The following is a 21,938-nucleotide window of genomic DNA, read 5'->3' as shown; positions in this document are numbered from 1 at the left end:
TTGTTTTTTGATGTCCTCCACTGTGCTGCGGTACTTTCGGTGAAGTGCACTTTCGCAGAAGTTCACTTTCGTTAAAGTGAACTTTCATGTAAGTGAGGCTTCCTATTACAAGTTCGAAGTTGTGAACTTTCGTTCTTGTAATAGGAATCCATATATATATATATATATATATATATATATATATATATATAGAAGGCATAGTCTTTTTCAATAAATTATCCTTCTTAGTAATCACAGCCATTTTCTTTTGTCTTATCAAGACTTCAGTAGAAAAAGCATAGCTGAAGAACCGCAGGCTCATTCTGGTAGCATCATTGTACCCCAGAAAAGTCTGAGTCCCAGTCCTTGAGTGATCTTGAATCCAACATTTCATGCTCCTCTTTCATCTATTCTGGAAGCCAATCCTTCAGAGACAGTTATTCCTCCTCCCATGAAAAGAAAGCATCAGTCTGTCTGAAGGTGGCTCAAGGCAGCTCTACTTAATTGTGACATAAAGTCTCAAATGGAAATGTCTTCTGAGTTTATGAACTGGCATGGATCTGCTGTCAGCCTCAGTTAAACATTACTTGGTTTGCATCAAAAACCTTTTTCACTTGGGTATGAGCCACGTTACCTTTGAATTACATAATTTCAGTGATATAGTAGAACATAAGCCACTTTTCCAGCACAAGAAGCCATGGCACCTGCAAAGCATTATTCATCTAAAATCCCATTCAGATGTGAATATCTTGAATGTTATGACCAAAAAATGTTTGCTTCCTTCTACTAATCAAAACTTTTCCTCGACTCCCTTGTGCTTTTCTCTCATCTTCCTGGAGTTATTCTTTCTTGTATTCAGTACCTCTAGTGGAAGAAGTTTGAAGCTCATGACCCTTATAGTTTATAAATAATGGAGTCCTATTTAGGGCTAATATTTGCATTTTCCCAAAAGCTGTTTTCCTGAGATTTAAGAAAAAAATTATTATTTATATTTATATTTTTTACCAAAGCTCGTAAGAAGCAACAGCTAACAAAAACAAAAAAATAACCCTTTATATGTGCAGCCTGTTTCATCCTACTGTGTGAAATTGAAGGTTCATCATGATGGATGGAAGTTATTTTATTTCATTTGCTCTAGAGCCAGCATTGCTTGTTAGCTGCATTACATTTCACCAAGAGTTGTCAGACATTCTCTCATCTTGAAAAGCTGCTCTTCACTTAAAAAATTGTGTCCTACACTGTCCGTTTCCATTAGTGTTTATGGCAGTTGAATGTGCTGTTTATCTCTTGCTGTTCAGTACTTATCTTCAGGAATGGCGTACCTTCTAGAAGCAGTATTTGGAATGACTGTACTGGCCAATAGTCTGAGTCAAGCATTTCTTTGTATCATTTTTTTCACATTGGCCTTGTTATATTTAACTGTAAACTGCTGTACCCACTTCAGAAATCCTATCAAATGATAAAATGGTTACCGACACTTTGTAGATCTTTGAGCAAAACTTCTGATGAGATTGCTATCCTTTATCTTTCCTGCTTTCAGCTTACAGTGACCTTGATACCCTGGTCTTTATGCATAGCAGAAAGTAAAGCAGTTTAGTGGAGATGGGGTATAACAGGTATAATGAATAGCATTTTTTGTTTTATTTTTAGGTAGTTCTACTGGATCGTTCAGTTGCAAGAAAATCGTATTGGGTTCTTTGTATAACTCTCTTCACAGCTTATTGTTGAGGATTTTGTATAACACTGAGTAGAAACTGACCAGTCCTGTTACCTGACCATCACACAATCAGATAAATAAGAGGACGTAGATCTGAGCTTGAAAAAGAACAACATAAAATTCAGTCACGGAAAATTATCTAAAATGATACTGCAGCAAGAAAACATTATACACAAAACCTACTTCTTCTTTTGGCTTTTCCCGGTTAGGGGTCACCACAGTGGATCACCTGTTTCCTCATGATTAGCAGTGAAGTTTTATGGTGTTGAGTTGCCAGCCCGGCGCCCAACCTTCCATGGAAGGCACACACATGCACGCACTCACCCCTAGGGCTAATTTAGAGTATCCAATCCACCTACAGCATGTCTTTGGGATGTGGGAGGAAACTGGAGCACCCGGTGGAAACCCACGCGACCACAAGGAGGACATGCAAACTCCAAGGATCGAACTTAAATTCTGGTAAATGAATGCAAAGATGGCAAATCTAGGTCTGCAATCCCTTAGATTTTAAAGACTACATGGAAAGTTGGTGTTCCTTGGCAAACTGTATGGGAGTAACTACAATAAAACTTATAACCAACAGGATAATAGCAACTATGACATTTTTAGTATTTCTGCTTTTGCCTCTAGATATCACTTACTGCAATAGTTATTCTGCTATCAGAATATTGCATCATTACCTGATTCTGTTAAAATGTTTTTTTATTTCTTTATTTTATTTTTCAGGCATGTACAGATGTGGTCCTGCCTCTGTTAAGGCTATAAAACATGGCTTTGTCTATTTACCATTTGATTCCCCTTTTGTGTATGCAGAAGTAAGTACCATTATTAACTATTGCGGTTCTCCTTGACTTCTGTCTGCATCGTACTGTCATCCAACTTAGCGTATTTTCTGAAGGTAGACTAAATGAGGTAATTAAAAACTGATGCTCTGCAGCAGTTATGTGATTTGGTTTTCTAGCACCTATACAAGAATGCAGTAACAACTGTTTTAAATTAAAGAGCAACTTATTCAAAATGCTGACCTCTGTTATGTGGCTACCCATTTTTTATGTTTTAGCATTTTTTTTCAGAATGCCTATTTTTTATTTTTTGAGCTGTAAAATTTTAAATGCAATGTTAATCTATGATTTGGGTTTTTGTTTCTAAATTCTTTTCTTTGTATGCCTCTATTTGTTTAATTTCTAAACAAAACTGATTTTTCCTCCCAAACATCCTGTTGAGTAATTAGATTTTTATGACAATACCCATCTTTTTTATGTATATAACATAACTATGTTAAGTGATCTAAGCTGGGGAATCATATTTATGCAGAAATACATATCCCTTTTGGGTCAGAAATCACAACAAAATTATAGCTTTATATTTCTTATAGTTTTTTGTTTATTTTATTATAAAGAAAAATGAAAGCTACACTTTTGTTTATTAAGTAGTAAGTCTGTATCCCAGGTGAAACCAGTAGCTTGAGGGTTAGTCAGCTGTACAAAAAGATCTGGTTTGACTTTATCTTTTAAGCTCAAGTTTTTTTTTAATTTTTGGTGTATTATCCTTTCTTATTATTGTTTCTGAATTTCTGACTCTGTGCTGAGGACAATAGGTGTTACAAAATAAGATCTGTGTGGCTTCAACTGAATTGAGCCCCTAATAAGTGGGCATTGCTATTACTATCAAGATAAAAAAGAATTAGACTTGCTGCTGAGGATAAAGAGTTTTTATAAAACAAAGGGGCAATGTCACTTCAGCTGAAATGAGCCCCTTACATGCAGGCACTGTGTTTATTATCAAGATATCAAAGAATGTGCTTCTTAAACATAGATGCTGCCTCGTTTTATAGACCAACAGATAGACATATGTTATAAAACAAAAGCAATTTAATCATATTAATATGAGCCCAAACAAAGGCACTCACAACTTCTCTTTTAACTTATCCCATAATACAGAGGCTTGCAAAAGAAATATTTGGGTTTAAAGAAGTATAAATAATGAAAAAAAAAAAACATTTATAAATGAAGGTAACATCTGAGTAAAAATATACATCATAAAAACAGGCTTTATATTCTATAAAACTGTCCATTTTGTCATGTATTACTGAGGGACCTGATGAAACATAAGCAAAAGAATTTCAAAAATATTCAAAAAAAGAAAAAGGTACCAGACCACAGCCAAAACGATCATAAAATTTATTGCACAGAAGATAAAAACCAGGTTAGTTCTTTCACAGCATCAAAGCTGCTTCATCAGACAATACATTCATCCAACTGCCTCTATTTTAAACTAATTCTGGTAATAATAATAATAATAATAATAATCTGGTACCTGCTTCTTCTTCTTTTTTGGATATTGCTGACAGTTTGTGGAGAAGGACCATTTACCTACACCACCTGCATTTTGTTTTTTGATTTCAAAAATGTTACTTGCAATCTGTGCTGTCTTCCTGCCATATAATTTGAACTTTAATAAATATACACATTTGGTAAGTTGTAGTAAACATTTGCCTTCTTTACCTGAACAAAAACCTGATGAATTCTAAACTTAATGGGAGAATTCAAAAATGTCCGAATTTGAAAGCTCCCCTTGGCTTCTTTGGAATATTCAAATAAGGCCTCATCCCCCAAGCCTTGGGACTGGCCTATGTATCTCACTACCTTTTCCTTTTCCACCACCCAGCACCCTTCGGCACTCCCTCTGTGGTCTCAGAATGCCTTTAAATAAAAGAACTGTAACTGTTATGACATCAGATTAGCAATACTTGTCTGTCAGCTCATTAAACTAGTTTGAATAAAATATTAACTTTTAAAAAACTTCTACAAGATATCTTATTCCTCCTACTGGGAAGGGATTAGAAGTATGCTCCTAGATCTAAGAGCTGAGGTGATATCTTGTGGGTTCAACCTTAGTACAATTTTCCATATTAGAAACGAAGAATATTGAAAAATGCCAGGCTGTGACAGTGAACACCTTAAATGAGTGAATCTATTGCCTAATATATGCCCATATGTCAGTCCTAGTTTGAAAATTTTTAATGAGATATTTAGACAACAACAATGAATGTAGTAATTTTTACACAAAAACTAAGACTGTTATTCTGCAATTGTGGAACAGCATAAGGCTGAATTTGACTCCATTACTTTAGCTGCAAGGAAGCATGACATCACAGCTATGCTGTTTAATGTCACAAAACCACAAATATAGAATGAAAGAGTCCCACAACAAATTCCAGGAATCACAACACCTCTAAATAGATGCAGAAATAGATGACCAAAATGCTTACGTTGACCAAAAAAGTAATTTTATTCCAAAAGAACAGTTGATTTTCTCTAGCGCCTCGGCTAATCCAGTAGCCTTTACAGAGTACATTTTTTACCCAAGCATACCCCCTCTTTTATATCAATTTATTACACACAGTAATACAATCAATCAATTAATTATGTAAATAAAAAACGGTTGTTCTTAAAAGAACAAATAGGTTCATAGGTTCATACTTGGCTATCTGCCCCAGAGCATTTATAAGCCTAGCCAGAGTGTGTTTGGCTTTCACCACCCATTTTAAATTAATTTTGCTATGCCCTTTTTCGAGGTTAGTATACTGTGCCTCTGTCTAACAGTGACACAGAAGTGATACCGGGGTAAACCTACGATCCCCCATCCACTCATCAAGATTCCTCTTGAAGAGAGTCAATGAGGGACTCTGCCTAACCTGGATTGGGATTTTATTCCAGAATGAAGGGAGCCTCTGGGTTATGAATCTGTCCTTCCAGCATGTCCTATTTATTTCACTGCTGAGGTTCAAGTCTCTCGTGCGCGTAGCTCGATGGGATTTGGATTTTCTGAGGTGCAGCATGTCCATTAATTCCGGGTTGGACATGGCTTTATACATCAGGCACAGATCACCTCTGAGCAGGCGGTATGCCACTGAGTAGAGCTGGAGTTTCTTTAACCGGGCAGCATATGGCATCTGTTTGAGCCCTTTGATCCTCTTGATGAGGTACTTTTGGGGTCTTTCCAGTTGCTGCAGGTGTCTGGTAATGTACATCCCAAAAGGGGCATTGTACTCAATTATGGGCCTGATGAGGGATGAGTAAAGAGGCACAATGACCTCCCCTGTTCTAGATGTGAATCCTTTCATGATCAGGTGGGCTATATAAAATGTTTTTCTAACCACTTTGGCCACGTGGTTGTCAAATGAGAGATTGCTATCAACTTGGGTCCCCAGGTCCCTAATTACTTCTTCCGTACTTAATGGATTACAACTTATGTGGTAATTTGTGGGCACTTTGTTTTTGCCAAAGGGGATGAGTATACACTTTTTGGCATGTAGCTTGAGGCCATGGCTCTGGCACCAGTTGTCTGTTTGTGTGAGGCCCTTTTGGGGGATGCTTGTGTCGGCTGGAGAGTCGATTATGGCGCCCAGTTTGCAGTCGTCTGCGAACTTGGTCAGCCACAGTCATTCAATGTCAGCCTGTACCTCTGAGAAATATATACCGAACAAGAGAGATCCCAGGACTGAGCCTTGTGGGATGCCACTTTTAACTGGTTTGGAGTCTGACATGGCTCCAGCAATTCTAACCATGTGGGTTCTGTCCTTGAGCCAGTTTGCAAGCCATCTAGTGACATAGGGGTTTATATTTAAGCTGGTGAGCTTATCTATAATGCCCTAGTGGGGTATTGTATCGAAGGCTTTTGCGAGGTCCAGGTAGGCTATGTGGACCACCTTCCCCTCGTCAATGGCCTTGGTGACTGTTTCAAAGAAATCAACCAGGTTTAAGAGGCAGGATCTGCCCTTAACAAAGCCAAACTGGGTAGGATCCAGTGTCTGTAGGTCCCCAATATCTTTATTTATAAGGTCCATGATGATCCTTTCCATAGCTTTGCAGACCAAGCTAGTCAGGCTTATGGGGCGATAGTTTCCAGGATCCGTTGAGGCACCACCTTTATTGAGAGGGACCACCGTTGCTGTATGCCACTCTTTGGGTACATATCCTGTAGTAAGGCTGAGATTGAACAGTAGTTTTATGTTTGGGTTTAGCTCATCTTGGAGTTCATGTAGGACGCAGCCCGGGACGCCATCTGGTCCCATTGATGCTGTGTTTTTTGCTTTGGAGAGGGTGGCTCTTACCTGAGCATCTGAGATGTCAGGGGGGACAGCACTCTGCTGGGATAGATATTTGACCTTTTGGTGGGGGGGGGGGGGAGTTTGCACTGAACCTGTCAGCTAGGATGTTGGCAATGTCTGTGGGTTTGGTGTATTTTCTGTCATTTTGGACTAATTCTGAGCATATCTGGGAATTCCCACCCAGGTTCCTAACATAACTAAAGAAAGCCTTGTGATTATCCTTAGTGTCCTGTGCAATTTTTCTCTTGAAGCTGGCCTTAGACGATTTTATGAGTGCCCGTAGTTTTTTGCTAATACTGATCAGAGATGCCTTCCCTTTTTGGGATTTTGCTCTATCATGTAGTAGCTTCCTCCTTCTATTGTATAGTTTGTTTATGGTTGGGGTCCACCAAACAGGACGTCTGCCTTTGGAGGATTGGGTCTTGGTTTTATTAGGGATTGCATGATCCATGCATTCCTGAAGGTGTTCGTAGAATGTGTTTATAAAGGATTCTGCGGTCTGGGCCGTATTTTCCACAGGCCCGGGGGCTTTGAAGGATTCCACCTTGGTTTTGAGGAGTGTGAAATTTGCTTTAGAGGAGTTTTTCACTGTGGTTTTCTGGGCAGGGGGTGGGGTCAGGATGTGAATATCAAGTGAGATTAGTTTATGGTCTGATCTTACCAGTGAGGGATACACTTCTGGTCTGGAGCATAGAGTCCCCATGTTGGTGATGATCAGGTCCAGTATGTTTTCCCCTCTTGTGGGAGTGGTAACAAGTTGTTCCAAAGTATTTGAGTTTATAAATTCTAGGAACCTTTGGGCTAGGGTGTTGGAGCTAGAGTAATGCTCCCAGTCTATGTTTGGGTAGTTGAAGTCGCCCAATATAATGGTGTTTGGAGAGACCTTCATATTTTCCAGTGTTCTCAGGAAGGCCGAGTGGAGTTCCTGGGTTTGGGAGGGTGGTCTGTAGCAGGCTATAAACTGGAAGGCAGTTTTACCCACTGTTAATTGTGCATGGATAGTCTCTGATGCTTCATGCTGTGCCACCAACCTGGAGGTGTGGGTATCTTTGACGAATATTGATACTCCCCCTCCTTTTGTGGTTCTGTCCAAGTTTTGGTGCTGAAAAGCATGGTATGAGGTATAACCTGGTAGTGCTGGGGTGCTCTCGGGAGCCTTGAGCCAGGTTTCTGTTACTGCACAGATATCGATGTTCTCCATGCTAAGGAAAGTTTTGAGGGCATGCATCTTGAGGTTTAGACTTTTGTTGTTGAGTAGCACTACTCTTAGTTTCTTATCCCTTGTGATACCTATGGAGGTGGGTTTGTCTTTTGAGCCTTGCCTAAAAAAGGCACTATGGGGGTAGCAAGAGCCTTTGCCAATATCCGAAAGCCTAGGGGTGATAGGTGCAAGCCGTCCCTAGCGAAGCATCGTGGCTTGTCGAGCATGTCATCCCAGGCTGACAGACATTGGATCCCCTTTGAATGACACCAATACTTAAGCCAGTTGTTGAAATTGATCATCTTGTCTTCATATTGTGGCATCATTCTTGGTGAGGGTAAGATGCTACTCAAGATCAGTGTCATACCGGCCTGGGCTATATGCTCAGGGAGCTCCTCTATGTCTGTTTTCATGTAGTCCAGGGAGGTACGTCTCAGGTCATTCACACCAGCATGGACAATGACTGAGTCATATTTGTACTTGCCTTGGAGTGACCTGAGTGCTTGTGTTATGTGGCGGATCCTAGCGCTTGACAGGCAGCTCACAGTGACCTTCTCCTTGTACAGCCTGGTGAGCGGGACGTCAGTGTGCCTGACGATAGAGTCACCTATTACAAGTGTATCAGATTTGTTGTTTAGCCTTAAGGGCTGTGACTGTTCGCCACACTGGCTTTGTGAGCTATGTGTTGCATGTGTTTTGTTTTGGGGTAGCGGTTGCTTGGGTGTCTGCTTTAGAGGTCTCTGCTGCTTAGGCAGATTTTTATTTAGAGCCCCCAAGTATGTTTTTGTGTGTTTATGTGTTTGGTTTGCTGTCGTGGTAGGTCTATGTGAGATTGGAATTGTAGTGAGTGCGGTTTCCTTTTCCTCCTTACTGGTTATGCCAGTACTGAGTTGAGAGAGCTTAGCCTCCAGTTTGGCTATATGGTTGCATCTCTCACATGTGTTGGAATTTGTTGGGAGGAGGAGAGGGTTGTCTGTGTACATGAGGCAGTTGTAACATTGCCTCAAGGTTCCCAGATTCACCAGCTGGACCGGAGAGGAGATTGACAACTGACCTTTGGACATGCTAGAATAGTATTGGGAATTCCTTTATAATTGAAAAAAAAGGGCCAATGGGGAACAAGGTACTCAAGGGGAGTTTGTGAGGGTGTAATGCTTTTAATTTTTTAGTGCTGACTTATATAATTGCTTTAGTGAGCAAGTGCCAGGTAACTTAAATGCAATGTGCTACAGGTAACTTAAATGCAAAAACAACAAACAGTAACTTTCATTCAAGTGAAACAAGGAAATAAGTACAGTAAGCAATGCAGATATCACTAGGGATCCACAGAAGCGCTGAAAAGCTGCGTTTTAGGTGGAATTAGCGTTTCAGGGAAATAACAAGCAAACAAACAACAAGCATACAAACAAAGCTAGATTCAGCAGACCTGAATCGAGTCTATGCTACAGCAAACAAGGTGTACCAATTTCAGTAAGAAACAGTTCAAGTATGCAGGCACTAAAAGCCTTTAACCAGAAATTCCCAGCTCAGAAGGGCAGAGTCCAGCCTCTCCTCCCTTTTTTTTGAGTGAGCAAATGAGATGGGCCCGATGCCCTTAAAGCTGTTTAATGTGTTGGTGGAAAGCAAGTATAGTGTTAAAAATGGGGGAACAAAAGCCATATAAAACATTGGAATTCCTAGATGAATATTAAGAGGCTCCCCCTAAAGCAGTTCACGATAAAAAATATCAGAAGAGTTTAATAAGATACTTAGCCACATCCAAGCATTTCTCTTCATCTCATTCCTGATTTATACTGTGTTGCGCAATGCTTTTGTCATATCTTGCTGTTTAGGCCTTACCTTATACAGAGTGACAAAAATGTTGCCTTGCATCATAAAAAAATATTTTTGATTTAATTACAACACAATAAAACCTAATTCTGTATAGGGATTGCATTCCTTCACTCTGAATCAAACTAGTACTCTCGCATCTAATGAAAGCTGAGGATAATAAAACTTTGTAACCTGACATATTCTCTTGCCATGTAGGTCTGTTGGTTCAGACTGTAAGTATAGGATAATATATCTGAAACAGTTTTCAATAATCTGTTAAACATTTTAGACAAAAATCTGGATACATATTTCTAAACTGCAGTTTAGTTGTGCCTTTAGGTGCCTTTAGGTGCAAAGACTTAGAATGATAACTAAACTTTAATCAAGTTACTACCAAGCAGTAGTAAATACAGTTGAAGGACACCTGCACACTGAATTTCTGATTGCTGGTCACACAATCTATTAATGTTTTCTTTTTTTTTCTGTAACAGAATTGCAAGTATTAGAAAACATCATTTGCAAGGATAACAAGAACAGTGATTTTTGTTCTTATGTTTTAAAAGAGATGTATGTGTATGGCTTTATGTTACATATTTATCCCTGTAAGGAAAAAGGAAGTGTGACATCTTGAAAGGCAAAACATGTAATGTGTCTTCAATGCATTTTTAAAAATATAAACCTCAGCTCCTTTTGCACACATCCTGTCTCAGTGGATTGTGTCATCTCTGAAAGGATAAACCACCTTTGGCTGTAAAAAAGTCATATAACTATATTGGCCACATTGCTGTCAGAGACGTACATTCCTCTACCAACAAGCCATATCAACAGTAGTTCAGCATTTGCCTATTTGCCTTGTACGCAAACACATAGACACATATATGTATGTGTGTGTGTGTGTGTGTGTGTGTGTGTGTGTGTATATATATATATATATATATATATATATATATATCTATATATGGGATCCGGACACATGCTCGACTAGCATATGTACGAATCACAAAACATAGAATACACATACACGAAAGCGCTTAACATCGAAAAGCGCTTCCGTGTATGTGTGCCTGTTTTGTAGATTGGACTACAGTGTAGGTAAGGGAAAATTCCCTTTTCCCCACTATAGTGCGATCTCGGCGTGAGAATATTAAATTAGGGGGGTGCAGGGGGCCCCTGCAGAAACGTAGATTTTTTTTGAACTACACATACATGGAAGTGCTTTTTGTGTATGTGTGTTCGATGTTTTGTGATTCGGACATATGCTAGTCGAGCATGTGTCCTAGACTCATATATATATATATATATATATATATATATATATATATATGTGTGTATATAGTTTATATATATATATATATATATATATATATATATATATATATGTATATATATATATGTATATTATATACATAGACACAAATGTGTGCGTGTGTGTACAACACAGGAAATGTACATTGTTCTCACACATAACCTACTTCTATACTTCTGATGTTCCATTACTAAGAAAGTTAAATATGTATAATGGCCATAGCAGTTTATTTCTACTTGCCTCTATCAGACACTTGCACTGTCCTCCACATAGCCGTATCTGTGGTCAATCAACAGTGATCACATAGCAGGCCTATACTTTCTTCAATATAAATGCATCGCCACTCCAAAACACAAAAGATAGCCTTCTTCTAGACATACATCTGATGTTTGATTGTAAGGAAAGTATGTACCATAGTAATGCATTTCAGATTGTTGCCTTAAAAACATATATACTGCTTCCCAACAAGCCATAACAATGATGTTTTTATGTAGCTCCTCCACTTTGAGGTAGGAAATACCAGTATGAGTTATCATTGCTATTATTTGGACTCTCCCCTATATTTAAGATATTTAGCAAATCTCAGCACCTGTATTTGCCTATATCAAGACTATGGAGAGTAATATAATTCCTTATCTGTTAAACTATGACCATTCAGCTAATGAACCCAGCCTTCTGTGAAATTTTGTTTGTGAAATGTTTTAGCTGCTTACATTAATCATAATCCACACATTAATGATTGTCTGTTCCAGTGCCAGTCGCTACATACAAAGATGAGTGGATGGGCTTATGAGGTTCTCATCTTGTTTAGGGAATGAATGGACCATAAGACTCTCAGTCAGAGTGGGAAATGATTATACTGGCTGCCACCCCAGAAGGGACAATAGAATGCTGGGGAAGCCTGAGGGTGGGGGATAAAAAAAAGCTCAACAAAGTCTGTGACTGTGAATCTGTATCACAGTGGACTAAGCTATTCTTGTAGCCTCCTCAACATCTTGCAAATAACTTCACACAACACACTATAGATTCACATACCTTAGAAATCAGGTTCTTGTTAGCAATTACTTATTCCTAATAGCAAATACAGAGAGTGATGATCAGAACAGGATCCATTGTGCCAATGTATCCTACTGGAAAAAGGTTCAGTCCTTGTCACTGTATAATACCTACAAAGGGCACAATGATTCAGAAATGTAGTTTAGTTATTATCCTTTACCATTCAAAATGGATATGATATCTGATTCACTTCACCTACACAGTCAGGAAAGGTGCCACTGGGATGATGAAAATGTTGAGTCGAGCAGAAGTGTATCTGCATGCCCATTAGAGTTTTTCTGAGCCAGTGTCTCTAGCACTGAGGTAGTGATCCTCAGACAACAATTCTGCTGGACTAGACATCGTATTTAGGTGCCTCATTGGAAATTTCTTTTATTTTATGACTTGATTGGGATGCCCAGAAATAAGTTAATGAGTCTTTCTAGACCCCATTAGTGAATGTTGGTAGAGCCCATTGTCAAAGGAAAAATATACTTTAAAAATGATCAAACCACGGTAGGTTCAGGTTAAGGCACTTTAATCTTGCAGCAAGGAGACAAAAACGTGCTAATACAGAGTTTGTCTAACCAGAAACAGGAAATGCATTCATTTTTATAGGTTATCAAATTAATCCTGTCCTACCATGCTGACGTAACAAATTACCACCTTCTGGTCATCATCTGCTGACCATCTTTCCCATGATTTTCTGCTGATTTAAACAGTTTTTATGTGAAACATCCTGAGCAAAACAACATGGCCTTGGTTACTTTCCGTTAAATACTTGTTATGTTACATTCAAGATACTATAGCTAAATTGAACACAATGCTAGCAGTTCATTACTCTAAAAAGCCTTTGTCTAACTTATCTCTAACTATTGCAGCTGCATAGGTTCATAGGTTCATAGGTTCATACTAGGCTATCTGCCCGAGGGCATTTACAAGCCTAGCCCATCGTTTTGTGGCTTACGCCACCCCTTTAGTATGGGGAACTATACCCATTATTTTGCTGTGCCTCTGTCGAGCAGTGACACTGAGGTAATCCCTGGGGTATATCTGCGATCTCCCATCCATTGGTCAAGATTTCTCTTGAACAAGGCCAGCGAGGTGCTCTGCCTCACATGTACCGGGATTTTGTTCCACAGCATAGGCAGTCATTGGGTGATGAATCTATCCCTCTAGCACGTCCTATTAATAGCCGTGTCGAGGTTTAAGTCTCCGCCTTGTGGCTCTGATGGATATAGATTATTTGAGGTGAAGCATATTCATCAAATCTGGGTTTGACATGGCCTTGTATGTTAGGCAAAGGTCACCTCTGAGCAAGCGGTAAGCGACTGAATAGAGCTGGAGTTCTTTCAGTCTGGCAGCATAGGACAGATTTTTGAGACCCTTTATCCTTTTGGTGAGGAACTTTTGTGGCCTCTCCAGCTGCTGCAAGTGCCGGGTCAGATACATTCCGAATGGGGCATTGTACTCAATCATTGGTCTGATGAGTGATGAGTAAAGGGAGACTATGACCTCCCTTGATCTAGATGAGAATCCCTTCATGATAAGGTGGGCAATGTAGAAGGTCTTCCTAACTACTTTAGCTACATGGGTGTCGAATGACAGACTACTATCAACCTGGGTCCCCAGGTCCCTGATAACTTCTTCTGTGCTCAGTGGATTGCCACCTATTTGGTAGCTAGGGGTAACCTTGTTTTTCCCGAAGGGTATGACTATGCATTTTTTGGCATTTAACTTTAGGCCGTGGCTCTGGCACCAGTTATCCGTTTCTGTGAGACCCTTCTGAAGGATATCTGTGTCAGATGTGTTTTCTACTATGGCCCAGTTTGCAGTCATCTGCAAACTTTGTCAGCCATAACCCTCCTGTGTTTGCTTGTACTTGGAAAAGTAGATGCCAAACAAGAGTGGGCCCAGGACTGAGCCCTGTGGGACACCACTTGTGACAGGCTTTGAGTCTGACATGGAGCCAGCAACTCTGACCCTGTGGGTTCTGTCACTCAGCCAGTTTGCAACCCATCTTGTGATGTATGGGTTAACATTTAAGCTGATGAGTTTTTCAATGATACCCGAGTGGGGTATTGTATCGAAGGCCTTAGCCAGATCGAGGTAGGCTGTATGGACTGCCTTTCCTCATCAATGGCTTTGGTGACTGTTTGAAAAAGTCAACCAAGTTTAAAAGGCATGATCTGCCTTTGACAAAGCCAAACTGGGTTGGATCCAAAGTCTGCAAATTCCCTATGTCTTTATTTATGAGGTCCATTATGATCCTCTCCATGGCTTTGCAGATAAGGCTTGTCAAGCTAATGGGCCAGTAATTTCCAGGGTCTGTGGAGGCACCGCCTTTGTGAAGTGGGACCACAGTTGCAGTGCGCCACTCCTGGGTACGTATCCAGAGGTAAGACTTTGATTAAACAGCTGTCCTAGCTGTGGGTTTAATTCCTCATTGAGTTCATGGAGCACACAGCCGGGGACACCATCAGGTCCCATGGATGCTGTGTTGTTTGCTTTGGAGAGAGCAGTTCTCACTAGGGCGCAGGAGAGGTTTGGGGGGCAGCACTCGTTTGGTATAGATATCTCTCCTTTGGGGGTGGGAGAAGTTTGCACTGAACCTGTCAGCCAGTATGTTGGCAATGTCTGTAGGATCAGTAATCTTCACATCATTTTGAACTAGTTCTGAGCATATCTGGGAGTTTCCTCCTAGGTTTCTAACATAGCTAAAGAAGGCCTTATGATTGTCTTTTGAGTCTTTAGCTATTTTTCTCTCGAAATTTGCTTTGGATGATTTTATGAGAGCTCTTAGTTTTTTACTTATAGTGATCAAGGGTGTCTTACCTTTTAAGGATTTTGCTCTATCTTGTAGTAGCTTCCTCCTTTTGTTGTAGAGTTTGTTTATGGCTGGGGTCCACCAGACTGGACGCTTGCCTTTGGTACAAAGAGTCTTTGTTTTGCTTGGGATTGCCTTATCCATGCAGTCCTGCAGGTGCTGGTAGAAGGCATTTGTAAGTGATTCAGCAGCTTGAGTATTGTTTTCCGCCGGCTCGGGGGCCTTAAAGGAGACCACACTAGTCTTTAGAAGTGTGAAGTGGGCTTTTGAGAAGTTCTTTACTGTGGTCTTTTTTATTTCAGGTGGGGGTGGGATGAGGACCTCCAGCGAGATTAGTTTGTGATCTGATCTCACCAGTGAGGGGTATACTTCCGGTGTTGAACATTGCGCTCCCATGTTCATGATGATGAGATCAAGTATGTTATCTCCTCTTGTGGGGATGGTGACTAGTTGTTCCATGGCATTTGAGTTTATGAATTCCAGGAACTTTTGGGCTAGGGTGTTTGGGCTTGAGTAGTGTTCCCAGTCTATATTAGGGTAATTGAAGTCACCTAGTATGATGGTGTTTGGTGATACATTTATCCCCTCTAGTGTTTTCAGGAAGGCCATGTGAGGTTCCTGAGTTTGTGAGGGTGGCCTGTAACATGCTACAATTTGCAGAGCAGTCTTGCCTATGGTTACTTGCACCTGGATGGTCTCCGATGCATCGTGCATTGCCACCAGTCTTGAGGTGTGGGTGTCCTTGATGAATATGGATACCCCCTCTCCTTTCTTGGTATTGTCCGGATTTTGGGGCCGGAACGCATGATATGAGGTAAAACCTGATAGCGCTGGGGTGCTCTCAGGAGCCTTAAACCAGGTTTCTGTCACAGCACAGACATCGATGTTCTCCATACTAAGAAGGGCCTCGAGTGCGTGCATTTTGAGATTTAGACTTCTGGCATTGAGCAGCATTACCCTTAGTTTTTTTCCTTTTTTGTGTTCTAGGGTGGTAGGTTTAGAATTTGAGCCTTGCCTAAAAAGGCACTATGGGGGTGGCAAGAGCCTTTGCCAATATCCGAATCCCAGGGTGACAGGTGCAAGCCGTCCCTTGCGAAGCAGCGTGGCTTGTCCAGCATGTCATCCCAGGCAGACAGATACTGGATCCCCTTTGAATGACACCAGTGTTTAAGCCAATTGTTAAAGCTGATCATCTTATCTCTGTATTGTGGCATCATTCTTGGTGAAGGTAGGATACTGCTCAAGGTCAGGGTCATACCTGCCTGGGCTACATAATCAGAGAGCTCCTCAATGTCTCTTTTCATGTAGTCCAAGGAGGTACGTCTCAGGTCGTTTACACAAGCGTGGACAATGACTGAGTCATATTTGTACCTGCTGTTGAGAGACCTGAGTGCTTGCATTATGTGGCGGATTCTAGTGCCCGACAGGCAACTTACTGTGACCTTCTCCTTACTCAGTCTGGTGAGCGGGACATCAGTGTGTCTGACTATGGAGTCACCAATGACTAGTGTGTCTGGCATTGTGTTTGGCCTTAAGGGCTGTGACTGTTTGACACTCTGACTGTGAGGTCTATGTGTTGCAGGTGTTGTGTTCTGAGGTGGTGGTTGTTTGGGTGTCTGCTTTGGTGGCCTCTGCTGTTTTGGTAGATTTTTGATCAGAGCCTCCGAGTATGTCTTTGTGTGTTTATGTGTATGATTTGAGGTTGTAATGTTACTATGTGAGACTGGGTCTATAGTGTGTGTGGTAACCTTCTCCTCCTGACTGGTCTTGCCAGTCCTATGTTGAGAGAGCTCAGCCTCCAGTTTGGCCATATAGTTGCATCTCTCGCATGTATTTGTGTTTTGTGGGAGGAGGAGAGGGTTGTCTGTGTACATGAGGCAATTGTAACATTGCCTCAATATTCCCAGGTTCACCAGCTGAGCAGGAGAGGACACTAGCAACTGATCCCTCGACATGCTAGAAGGATAGACAAAAACTTTAAAAAAAAGATTCCGGGGGACGTGGGTGACCGAGAAATGGGGGTTGCCTTTTTGGGGTACTATCTATGACAAGAGTGCCGTATCAAGGTAATAAGTACTGTAGGAGCAAGTGCTAGGTTTAACAGATAGAGAATAGTCTACTTGGAGTCAAGTAGAGATGATCTTTTTAGTTATAGGATACGTTGATTTGATCAGTAGTATAGTTCGAGGAAGGTAGTTTTAAGGGAAAATTTGAAGAGTGGACTTCAGGTAGCCCGAATAGTTTAAACCTGCTTAACCGGCGCTGCCCTAGTGTGCAACAGTGGCAGCTCAGCTTCATCAGCTACGCGTTTACCGCGTTTTATACCAGGGGGCTGGAAAAAGCCAGAAACTGGCCCAAAACGACCAATAAACTACTAGTTACTGGCTGAAACCTCACAAAACTGGACAAAAGGCAGCTCAATGCTTCCCACTCCCACTGGTAAGCAAGGTAACTTCCTCTCCCCCAAATAAGGCAAGGAAACAGTACACAGGAACTACAACCAAAGCCCAGGAATCAGCAACTCTGAAACTGGACTAAACTAGTAAAGCAGGAAAAACAAGAGATATTTTTTCTTTTTTTTTTTCACAAAACAGGCAGAAACAGGTACAGCAAACACTTATAAATGCTATGAATCAGCTACTACAGCTTACACAGAAGAATTTGCTACAAATACAGTCAAATAGTAACAAACAAGGATTCTAAGTGCAATATTAAGTTAAATGCAGTAAAAACAGCTTCAATGTAACAGAAAGGCAGGCGAAATACAGTCGCTAGGTATTCAGATGTGGAAAGCAACAAAAAATATACTTAGTATCAAGAAAAGTCGCTTATTCAGCTCTCTCCATCCTCTGAACAAAGCTGCCTGTCTGAAATCATTACATTTATTCAATGGTATATTGTCTATTCATATGCTTCTGACCTAGCAGATTAACACCTGTTTTTCAGGTACATTTCCACAAGGCATAAACAAGGATATTGCTGTGCTAGCAGTTACTAGGTCAGAGGGCAACTTGCAAGTTTCAGTAAGCATGCTGCAGTTTCAATAAGGATTATCTTCGTCCTCATATGAAACTCAATTTATAAAAATCACAGTGCATAAGAAATAGAATGAAAAGCATATTAAAAACACGATTATTAATTTGTCATTAAGCAAACACATATTAATACATATTTTTCTAACACCCATACTTGAACTATAAGGTTATGCTACCAACAAACGTTATACTCCATGACTTTTGTGTAATGACTACCTACTAGTAATATAGTTAGTTATGAAGTAATGCCCTCTACTATTTAGCTGATGTGCTTGAACATATCAAAATGATGGTGACAGAAGAGACTCAGTCAGAGATAGACCAGATTGGTCAATAGTCAGCTTACTTAACTAATAAGGGAGACAAAATGGTTCATCCAGTGTTCTGCCATTCCATAGTGATGAGAGCAAGGGACAACATGGCTCCAATTACACAATGATGTAGGAAGGTAACCTAATGGGTCACATTGGTTTGTAGTGTAGGAATGCTGTCACCATTCCATGCCTTATGTCAAGAGAGGGCCTTTTGCAAATATCACAATGGACAGTTTGAAAGATGCTGCAGCAAAAGCCCTGATCTCCATTCCATGTACAAAGATGAAACTACTATCCACTAGTCAGTTGAGTGATGGCTGTAAACTCAAGTCTGGGGAAAAAGCCAACAAGTCAAGCTGGTGGATAAAAAAGGCACTGAACACAACAGTCATATGCCGTAAAGTGGACAAACATGATACTGAGATGGAAGATTGTAATAAGGGCTGCTTGTTTGCTAGGTGGATTTGAAGAGTTGAATGTGGTGGTATCTGTGCAGTGGAAAGTTAGGTGAACTGAGATAGTAAGAGCAGAAGCTGATAAGATTCTGAGAAATTTAATTTACCTTTTTAATTTATATACTTTACACACAGAATGGGCTGGACTTCAGCTTCAGACTCGTTTAAGCCACAATACAGGACACAAGGGCAAGGGCCAATGTATATATAATGATAGCTATTGTGTAAATTGAAATGCTTTTCCCCAATATACTGTGTGTACAGTGAAAGGAAATGTGCAAGGCCAAACAGCAGTTTTCAAAATAATATGCTTACTTTGCAAGAACAGTTATGTTCAGCTTAGATATTAACAACATATAGCTGTGGGCATTACTGTAAATGCATCCTGTTATAGAAAAAAAAGGAAGTTGACTTTCTTGGCTTTCAGATGCAGAAATAAATAAATAAAATACAGACAGGTCAAGTGACGCAAAGATGACGTGAAGAATCTTTTGTGAAGTCTTCAGATACAGCGAGGACCAAAAAAGGGCATGAAATAACCATGGACTTTTTCATGATACAGACAGAAACCAGAAGAACAAGTTACAAGGACATTAAAAATAACATTGGTTGAAAAGAGTATATAACCTGGACAGTATGTTTCATTCAATAGTGACATTTAGACTAATTTTGCTTTAGTCTACTCATCTGTCTAGCTATGTTATGATAGAATTGAAATAGCTCTGACAGAAATAACTGTTTGGCAAGAATTTGTTCTGAGACAAATAAAGTATAACAGATACAGTAGTACGGAATTTGTCTGGTCACTTTTGGACATTTTCTTCAGTAGAGAAATAAAGACCTCTGCTTGACATTTCTTCAGAAAAGAAAGAAATACATTTCTTCAATGGCGAGCCTTGGCCAGTGGCTGTGACCTTATATCTGTTACCAACAGTTAATATTACAGAGGGATCCCTACTACTTACTACGTTAGTTCAACAGACTGACAGTTCCAGTGCTTTAACAGAGAAACAGTTCTAGTTGCAGTACTTAGTTGGTGGACACAGAGCACCGCCATGGAAGCTGTCCTGCGTCGGACCACCTAAAATACATCTGTAGAGAAACACCGTCCTTTTCCAGATTGACTTCAGCCTGATCACCTGCTTGTCTTCTGTATAAATTACGGTACTTTTTTCACAGTTATAACATGGAGGCAAGTACAGGCAGTTAACTTTACAGTGCCCACATATTGTATATATAAATTTACATGGTTCAACCTACTGTTAGAAATGAAATGTAAATCTGAAATGTTTGGTGTTCAGACATTAGATAACAGTTGTGTTTGTAAATGTATAAATGCCTATAATCCATACATAAAATGTACCCCAATTCATAAAGATTGTTTTTTATGTGGAAATAACTTTCCAAATTTCTGTCTATCTTGTCACAGGAGTCTAGTATGTAAGCCATACCATGAGATATATCCTAGTCTGATAAACAATCTGTTTGATTCCAGAGTTGTTAGTTTTTACATAAGCAACAGTTAAATGTACCTTCTGCAGTCACCTAAATCTCATACAGTACAAGTGTATGCAATTATTGTTAGTAATATAATACACTACATAAAAATGTTATTTATAGTAAATATTGCAAATGCACAAACAAAAAAAGTTCTAACATAGTACAGTGTGCTATCAATATTAACCTTTTAAATAAAAGTTTTTCACAGCTTTTCAAAATTTCCCTAGAGACAGTAGTAAGGGACAATAATGCCATTTAGAGAAACAGACTCAGCATAGCATTCAGACTTTACATAATGACATTTCTGGTTTAACGTAACAATCAGATAGAGCCCAACAACATTTACTAAGGGCACAAACTATAGAGGTTAACCTGACAAGACAGAAGAAGCCCAGCAAGGTTTACATTGGGCAGGGTTCAGCACAAATAACAGTTATTTCTCCTGCTGATATATCTCAATAGTCTTGTTTATTGCAGACTCTGCCTCTGTGGCAAGGCAAAAAAAAATAATAATTTTGTTTCAATATGTTGGAATTTAAACAATGGTTGTCATACACTGTGTGGTCTATTTCAAATAATGCTTTATTTAATTTTTTTTTGCATTTACACATGCCAGTTTGGGTCAGAAGGGGAAAGGGGAATCATCAACAGTGTTGGCAAACCCCTAACACATGCTCCAGTCCCAGAGTTATGAACATTCATTCCCAAAATGATTTACAGAGAAAGTTTAGTATTGTCAGAATCAAAGCACATAAAAATATACACAAAAGGCTACAGTAAATGCTTTGGGAAATGGCAAAGCAAAGCAAGCAGCTAAAACAGGTGAGTGTCTAGACTCACGTAACTGTTTTACAGACAGTCTAAATAGCATGACAGAAAAAACAAAATAATGTTTTGGTCAGGCAAGATGTTATGCTAAAGCAGTTCCGTCAGACAGTTAATGACATTCTGCAAAATGCATATGCAGCTTTAAAATCAGTTTCTGCCTGACAGACAGAAACAGACTCAAAGATTAAGCCAGAGTGCTAGACAGTTTAACAAAATATGCAGTATTGCAAATGCACATAGGAATTGTACAAAACAGCTTGTAGACTATGTGGTGAAAGGAAGGGGATGTAATACACGGTCTGATATAAAACAAACACAGGGGGAACACGAGCAGCTTCTGCTCCACCAGGGTTACAGACAGATATACAACAAAGTGAAAAAAACAGGTAACATGTTTTACTTGTAAGAAAATAGGCCACATTAAACAGAATTGTCCATATTACAAACGATGCTTCTTCAAAACCCAAAAATAGTGAAAGAAATCAAGATAAAGAAAATACATTAAAGGACAATCAGTCACAGGAACAAACACAGAGGGATAAATAACAAATAAAGTACACCCTATGAAATACCAGATCATGGCAGGCAATAGGCATTAAAGCAATGCATTAACAAAATACAAGTTATCAGTTGGCAGCAAAGTACAGGGATCTTTTAAAGCAATGAAAGACAATGTTAGTATACAAAACTCAATGTTAATTAAAAAAAGGGGACAGTAAAAGACAGAAAAATACTTTACTGGTTTAATAAGCCAGGACAGATTCAAAATAAACACAGAAATAGCCAAAAGCCATACAGACATGAAGTTAAAGTTAC

At 39.7% G+C, this 21,938-nt stretch overlaps 1 protein-coding gene across 1 annotated transcript in view; it reads left to right on the top strand.

Annotated features, from left to right (window-relative positions):
* F13A1 (coagulation factor XIII A chain) overlaps nt 1-21,938 on the top strand; it is a 1,111,088-nt gene that overhangs the window by 592,363 nt on the left and 496,787 nt on the right. Inside the window, exon 10 of the mRNA XM_044064861.1 lies at nt 2,423-2,511. Coding sequence (XP_043920796.1) covers nt 2,423-2,511 — 89 coding nt within the window. The remainder of the gene's footprint in view (nt 1-2,422; nt 2,512-21,938) is intronic.

Source organism: Protopterus annectens, chromosome 3.part0 (assembly GCF_019279795.1).
Source record: "Protopterus annectens isolate FY-2018-M chromosome 3.part0, PAN1.0, whole genome shotgun sequence".
Classification (NCBI taxonomy): Eukaryota; Metazoa; Chordata; order Ceratodontiformes; family Protopteridae; genus Protopterus; species Protopterus annectens.
Note: the sequence above shows the minus strand (reverse complement) of the source record. Positions and strands in the feature narration are given on the sequence as shown.